The 7,990-nt window shown below is 32.7% G+C and overlaps 1 protein-coding gene across 1 annotated transcript; it reads right to left on the bottom strand.

Annotated features, from left to right (window-relative positions):
* Positions 1-1,751: 1,751 nt before the first annotated feature.
* LOC107790733 (transcription factor bHLH110) lies at positions 1,752-7,230 on the bottom strand. Its single transcript, XM_016612690.2, has 7 exons — positions 6,571-7,230; positions 5,559-6,168; positions 4,672-4,797; positions 4,212-4,277; positions 3,546-3,611; positions 2,272-2,331; positions 1,752-2,188 (listed from the first exon to the last, which is right to left on the bottom strand). Exons 1-7 carry the CDS (start codon positions 6,726-6,728, stop codon positions 2,039-2,041), a joined length of 1,236 nt encoding a protein of 411 aa, XP_016468176.1. The 5' UTR covers positions 6,729-7,230; the 3' UTR covers positions 1,752-2,038.
* Positions 7,231-7,990: the final 760 nt, after the last annotated feature.

Raw genomic sequence — 7,990 nt, 5'->3', positions numbered from 1 at the left:
CTAGGAAGATGACATCTTGGGCTAAATGAAGCGGGCTCATCACTTTAGCCCAATTAAATGGGCTAGCCCAAGGGATTAAGACTTATTTATTTAATTCATATATATTGGACTTATATAATTAATCCAATTATATTAGCCTATAATATATATTTGGACCAATATATCTCGAATTTAAAATATAGTCCAAATTATTTTATGGATTTAATTTATGTAAAATGTATATGTGTACAGTTTTTTTTTTATTATTGTATTCCAAATTGTAAAACCTCACATAACAGAATGAATCGATTTGCAACCCAAATCGATAATAACCACATTAATAGAAAATTCACATAATAATCGCATTTTCATACTCCACCATATTGAATCATGATCAGAATATCTTTCATTGCAACTGATGAAGTTATACTGCGTTGTACAAAACATGTTCGATGAAAAAAAAAAAAGACTTCTCGTAGAGAATGAATATGTTTTGATGAGCAGAGAGGTAAATCTCAATATTATGTACTCAATTATGCACGTTTCAACAATTATGACTACATTTGAGGAATTTTATCCCCTAAAAAGTAGCGGGTAAGATTCTGTATTTTTGTAAGGCAAGATATACGATGTAATTATAATTCGGATTTACTATGTAATTTCAATAGTTATGTATATAGGGTAAATAGTTTCCATAGATAGTATGGTACCGCGTTTTTTCCCCTATAATGGAACGATCCATAGTTTCAACAACAACAACAACCCAGTATAATCCCACACGTGGGGTCTGGGAGGGTAATATGTACACAGACCTTACCCCTACCCCGAAGGGTAGAGAGGCTGTTTCCAGGAGACCCTCGACTCATAAAGCAACAGAAGCCGATATATTAGTACCATAAAAATACATAATAAAATAATAGCAATACAATAGATATGAAATACAGAATACGACATACGAAAAAGATGACTGGTATAGTAAGACTAGCAGGTAAAGCCTTGCATCAATAGACGATCCATAGTTTCATTTTATATAATGTTCATTGGTGTATACTCTATAGTAGTGGTGACAAAATGGAGTAAAAATAGTTATTTATTCATATTATCCATTAAAAAAATGGGTTGGATAAAGTACTTTTAGAAAACTGGTCAAATATGGATAAGAACTCAATTACCCCACTTAGAAAAATAGATAATTAATGAGTTTAACTTTCACATTTGTAAAGAATCAAATTGGAGGTTCCTTCTGTTTGGGAGACTAGAAATTCTACCAAAAATGATCATATTCAAGAAGCTATGGATAATATAAATATTTATATTATCCGTTGGTTAACCAATTTTTATCCGTATTAAATATGAGCCGAGTCGAATAATTTATAAGTTTTTGCATTATCTGTTTTCGGCCAACCCATATTCGATCCGAGCCGTCCATTTTGCCACCCAACTCTATATATAGGTGTTTAAATTTTTTATTTAATTAACATCAAACTAGAGAGAATTAAATGATTCAAGTTACAATTAATTGCAACTCTACGTACATTGCTTAAATTTCACATAATAAAAATAAAAAAAAATCTTTAGTTTTACCTTTTCTTATTTGTATTCATGGACCCGCTACATTCCAAAAAAAATTAAGAAAAGAAGGAACAAACCTACAGATAAATATGGGTTCTGAGCTAGTATTAATGGTGTTCAACGTAATCAACTAAGAAAGGTTATTTATTGAGAAAGAGAGGAAAAAGAAAAAATGGAAGAGGAATTAAACGAAAAAGAGATAACTTGAAAAGTTGAATATGCATAACTGACACTTGAGAGAGTCTAGAATGCAAAAAAAATATCAAAACAAGTAACGTTAAATTAAACTAACAAACCATCAATGGATCAAACTTGGTCCATCCAGCTACAACTTGAGCCTTTGTTTTTTCACAGAATGACCAAGTTTGCTCCATTAAAGAGAAAGGCTAAAATAGAAAGGAAAAAAAAAAGTGAATTGTCAAGTCGTCTCTTTTGAGCCAGAGTATTAATTGCAGTCTCACAAGTTTTAGAGTTTAAGGTAATTAATTCAAGTGCCTCCGGCGAAGTTAGGCGGCGGCCAAACACCGCCGCCGCCGTCCGTCATATAAGTCAAGCAAGACAATGGCACCAAACACAACCCTCTGCTTCTAAGATCTCTTTTTAATTCTTCACTACTTCCGTTCATCTCTCCACCACCCTAGAAAATAAAAAATTGTTTATTATTTCAATTGAAAATACTTAATGGTAGAATAGATGCATGAAGTTATATATATATCTTACTCCATGCAGTGATCTGCTGGTTTTGTTGCGTGATGATTTCATGTATGGGACACTTAGTGTCTGCAAAAGGAAGAGAAGCAAACATTTCAAAGGCAATTATACAATATATACTGCACATGCACATACATACACATAAGAGGTGCAGATAATGGCAGCCCGCTGCACAGAATATTTGGTGTTCATGTAAGGTCCGGAAAGGACAGATTAATATAGAATAGAAAAATTAACGGAAAGAGTTTTGGGTTTAATTATTTGGTAAGTGTTGAACCTCAACATATACCACAAAAGCCCAAAAACCCTAGCTAGCTGGTGTGCAGGTTCTTGATATTGTACGTTAAAGTCAGAGAAGGTGCAATTGGTAGCTCTATTTAATAGTACTATTGATTAGTATACTGATAGTGTGATAGAACTTTTTACACACTATTAACGTAGCTTAAATTGATATTACAAGTCACTCACAATTTATTTTAGGTTAGCAATAACTACAATACATTATTAAATAAAGTCTGCAGCTAGGTTTCAGTATTAACAAGTCACTTGCTATAAAATCGAGGAAAGAAAGCCTTGACGTAACTGGTAAAGTTGCTGCCATGTGACCAGGAGGTCACGGGTTCGAGCCGTGGAAACAACCTCTTGCAGAAATGCGCAGGGTAAGGCTGCGTACGATTGACTTTTGTGGTCCGGCCTTCCCCGGACCCCGCGCATAGCGAAAGCTTAGTGCATCGGGCTGCCTTATAAAATAGAAAATTATGATGAAAAAGAAATATTTCTTGCAAAGGATCGGCTAGCTAAAGTCGATAAAAAAAAATTGGCTTTTAGCGGGGAATATAACACCAGCAACAATTTGTTAGGAATCAGCAAGTCAATAACTTAATTTATAGTGAGAGAACATAAAGGTCGGCCCTCTTAACCGACAACATAATTACACCCTAAAATGAATAGTCTTACTACATAAGACTAGGTTTTTTTTTAATTTCGCCAACCTTTCCTACATTAAATGAAACTGGGAATTCGCCACTACTATAACGGAAGTTCGAACTTAGTAGATTTAATGCAAATTATGTATTCATATTACAAATTTATTAAATATATATATAAAATTAATTTCAGACTTCAATTACTAACACCTGATCCTGACTTCAACTTTATTATTATGTAAAGGATTTATATTTTACACAAATAACAATGTAAAAGTATGAAAATTAATATTTTCTTAACAATAACAATGTAAGAAGAAGAAGAAGAAGAATGTTATAGAAGTGAAAAAATGGTACCTCAACTTGGTTCTGAAGGAATTTGATATAACCAATAGCCTCCATTAGAACCGATGCTGTGTCCGTCTGCAGTATTCTCCAAAACAAACTTGTCAAACATTCCACAAACTTCACTACATGTCTCTAAATAAAGAAACTAAAAACGCAATGCAAATGTAGTAGTTTAGCAACTTTAAGAAATAGTGCGTTGTGAACAATATTTGCTTTCTCGGGGTTATACCCTAAGCATGCACTTCATTACTGTACAATTCCATGAAATTTGTGCTATCCAAAGCTTGAATCTTTGGACGCCAAAATAGCCGTCCACTTCAAAATAAATGTAAATTATCTCTGCTGCAACAGTTTTAAAAATCTACTAATCATATAAAGTTAAATTATTTACTACTAATAACTATTTGAGTTCCTATATCGGCTGTTTAGGAATGAGAAGATCTCTTTGTATGGTTTTGATAGTCCCGCCTCTTGAATTAACTTTTAGGGTTGAATTAAGGGCAAGTAACATTACTTTTATCACTATGCATGATTTTGTAATGACATATACTAACAAATGTAGTTTAATTGATAATTCACTAACTACTTATAGAAGATGTGGCATATATGGCATTACAATAGATAATTCATGACTAACTAAAAACTTGAGACATTGATGCAAAATATAAAACGTACCTTGCCAAAAGGCGCTACCAATTGTTGAAGAGCTGCTATTCTATCTCCTAGTTTCTCCTTTCTCACCTGCGCTTCAATAAAGCAAAACCATCCATGAAATGCCAATCGAAAGTTACTATTTCGTACACTATCAAATTAAGTTGACCTATAATAACAAGTACACTTTCCGTATCAAGCGTGATATGATAATCTTGAAAATAGACTACTTATAATCTACTGTAACGAATAAATTTCACTGATAATATAACTTTTTTGGAATGTTAGTGAATATAATTTAAGTTGTCCATGTGACCTATAGGTCATAGGTGCGAGCCATGAAAACAGACATTAATGCTTGCATTAGGTTAGGATATCTACATCACAATCCTTGAGTGCGGCCCTTTACCGGATCATGCGTAAACACGAGATACTTTGTGCATCAAGCTATCAAGGTATATAATTTAAACTCGAGATACATTACCTTAAAGGGTGGACAGGATGCGCGTGAATCTACTCTTGATTTCTTTGGTGCATTTTGAGGTGCCTTAGGCTCCAAAATATTGCTGGTCCTTTTAGCTTCAGGCACTCCATTACTAAAGGCTGATATCTTCAAGATTCAAAAAAAGAGTAAACTTTATCACATTTAATCATACCAACCTTAACAAAGTATAAGGCAAAGGACGAACTCATTTCTGAGGAAAGGGAGAGAAAAAAAGATAAAGAGGCATATAAATGTATAAAGCTGAAGTAGCCTTTAATATGAGAAAAGAAAAGCTTTCTCTTTTCTTGTAAATTATTCAAAAAGTGAAAAAGGAAGAAAAAAAAAGATTTCTGGCTTTCCCCATTCTCGTAAATACTTAAGAATCTCAAACAGTATCCACAGAAAATGAAAGTTTTTAGTTTGATTAATTATCTTTCAATTCCTTAGAATTATTATGCAATGTAAGTATATATGACTCTATTAAGCTTAAGGTAAAATGCTCTACTCCTACTTGCTAGCAACGTAGTAAGTAATATTAATGCACATTGAAATGCATGCAAAAGCAAATAAACAAGAAAAACAAAAGGACAGTGACATTTGAGAAGAAGAAATTCTTAGGTCGTTTATGGATAATATATAGTTGAAAATTGAAAAAGAAGAAGAGTAATTTGAAGTTAAATTTTTTTTAAAAAAATCAAATTTTGTAATTCGCCATATATTTTACTTGTAAGAAATAGAAGTTTTGTGAGTGAAAATTCACTAGAAATACACTTCAAACACGTTTTTCAATATTTCATCACCAGTACTGAAGTTCATTTTTTGCGCATAATGTGACCAAACCATAATTTTGCATAAAATAAGGTAAGGAATAAGAAAGAAATACTAACACTGGAGGAGCTATCTACTGGACTTTCACTTGATGAATGCTGGAAATGATTTGTTAGGCCATATGGTTGGCTAAAGCTCCCTCCATATCTTGAAGAATTGACGAGATCCAACGGCTGTAAATTCATATCCAAAGAGCTAGAATTTGCTAAATATGATGCTTGATTAATAGTATTCAAGTTGGATACATTTATTGTGGGATATATCTGACTAAATTTCCCTCTATTATTAGTACTACTACTAGAGTTTGAGGAGTAAAGAAGATTATGATCTCCAGGATAAAGTTGAAGCCCAGTATTGATCATTTGACATCCAGAATTAGAAAGAGTTCCAAACAGAAGTTTAGCATTCATATCACTCAATTCTCTTTCCTCTATATTTGATGGACTTTTCAACATTTGAGTGAATCTTGGGTATGAATCTAATGAATTTTCTTGCTTTACTAATTGGCTGCTCACACTGTTATTAGCCCAATGAAACCCCAAATCTTGAGTCATAGAAACTAAGTTTGTGCCACTTTGTTGCTGCTGCCTTAATAATAATGGATCACTTGAGTTTGTAGTATTGATTGCTCCACTAGAATATGAACTAAGACTAGTTCCAGCACTGTTCCTAAAAAGAGGAAAAAAGATTAGATAAAATGTAAGTGAAAGTTCAATAGTTAGACTAAGAATATTAATGGAAAAATGAAGGGAAATTTTTTAAGCACTATTGCTTTTGAGGAGTTTCAAGATTAATGCAAATATTGGTCCATGAAAAATGAAAGAAAAAGGAATTTTAGGGAACTTTCTATTTGTTGCACATCAAATCAACAAAGAATGTTTTTATAAAAAAATAAGAGAAGAGATTCCAATATTCTCAAGTCTTTCTTTCTTAAAGATAGATCATAATAATAATGGGGTTTTCTTGAAAGTAGCCAAAATATAATCATTCACATCAAACACCATAACTAAAGCGGTGTCTCTCTTTTGTTTTTAGAGAGAGAGTTAGAGAGAGAGAATTAAAGTGACTTACAAGATAGTACATGGGGTCCAAGTATGTGTAGTGTTTGTTGCATCTCCATAGCTAGAATTAGAAGATGAAGAATTAGGAGAAATACCAAGAGGAAGTTGATCTTGGAACTGGAGTTGATGATATTGTTGGTGGTGGTGATGGAGATTTGCAGGCTCCATAATTTAAAAAAAAAAATATATGAGAAGTTTGCTTTTGCTTTGCTTTTTTTGGCTTTGTTTTTTAAGGCACTTGAAAATCCCAAGATGAAGAATAATTTAAAAGCAAAAGTACCCAAGCTTCTCTCCTCCTCTATCTTCTTGCTAGCTAGCTCCTCTCTGCTACTACTATACAATATTTAACTCAAAAAAGAATTTAACATACACAAATTTGTTAAGTAAGGTGACAACCACATATATCATCTTCACTTTAAGCAACTTTTCACCATATAAGTCTTGTTCTTACTCATTCAATGTCTCAAAGGGCCATAAAGCAAACCTTGAAAAGAAAGAAAATAAGCAAGCAAGCAAGAAGAGAAAGAACCCACAGCTCTCATGATATATACTACCTCTATTTTATTTTATATCGATGTTGTTTAATTAAACACGAATTTAAGGAAGATATAAAGACTTCTGGACTTCTACCACGTATCCAAAAATATTGTTAAAACTTACCCTCTTACACTTCATGACAATTTTATAACTGTAAAAGAATCTCATTGAGTGTAAAACGAGTAATTCTAAATTAAAAAGTTTCTATTGTTGGTGTTTACCTTCCATATACTTTTCTGGCTTATATTGCTATTATTATCTTTTTGGTTTTTGTTGTTGTTATTTTTTATTTTTGTTGTTTCTTTTCATTTTTTTTAGCCGAAGGTCCGTAGGAAATAACCTCTCTATCTTTGTAGGATAGGGGTAATGTCTACGTACAAACTACTCTATCCAAACCTCACTTGTGGGATTCCACTAGATTTGTTGTTGTGTGAATTAAAAAGTTTTCAAATGTGGGCATATGTCATTTTTATTTAAATGGACAAATAGGATATATAAGGTATACTATAATATATACTATTTTTTCCTTTTTCTGCCAAACTTTTTGCACCTTCACAATATAAAAACGAATTTCATGTCTCCCACTCTTGTCTCCCACTCTTGTCTCCAAAACACTTATAAATAATTGTATTTTTTTTAGGTGGAGGGGTAAGGGGAGCTAGGTATTTTGGGTGACTGCAATTACAGGGAGATGATTATAATTCCCCTAAGGCTATGATTAAAAATGCCTGGCGCTGCTGCCTTCAATCCCAAGACTTTGAAGGAGAAAAAAAAAAGTGATATTTTCTGAGAAAAGAAATGATAGCAACCATGTTAACTTCTTCTGATTGTTCCTTCTCTTTCTTTCATACCCACATGTTAATCTTTGAGAAGTCTTTGTATAGTACTGAGCT

Source organism: Nicotiana tabacum, chromosome 16 (assembly GCF_000715075.1).
Source record: "Nicotiana tabacum cultivar K326 chromosome 16, ASM71507v2, whole genome shotgun sequence".
Classification (NCBI taxonomy): Eukaryota; Viridiplantae; Streptophyta; class Magnoliopsida; order Solanales; family Solanaceae; genus Nicotiana; species Nicotiana tabacum.
The sequence above is the reverse complement of the archived record's forward strand: the minus strand, read 5'-3'. Positions and strand labels throughout refer to the sequence as shown.

Bases quoted from the DNA above. Each gene is read 5' to 3' on its own strand.
- LOC107790733 (XM_016612690.2), bottom strand. From the start codon at position 6,728: ATGGAGCCTGCAAATCTCCATCACCACCACCAACAATATCATCAACTC. The intron at 2,332-3,545 runs GTACCATTTTTT...TTCCTTTTGCAG, and splicing joins TCCTTCAGAACCAAGTTGAG to ACACTAAGTGTCCCATACAT. The intron at 2,189-2,271 runs GTAAGATATATA...TTTATTTTCTAG, and splicing joins CCAGCAGATCACTGCATGGA to GGTGGTGGAGAGATGAACGG.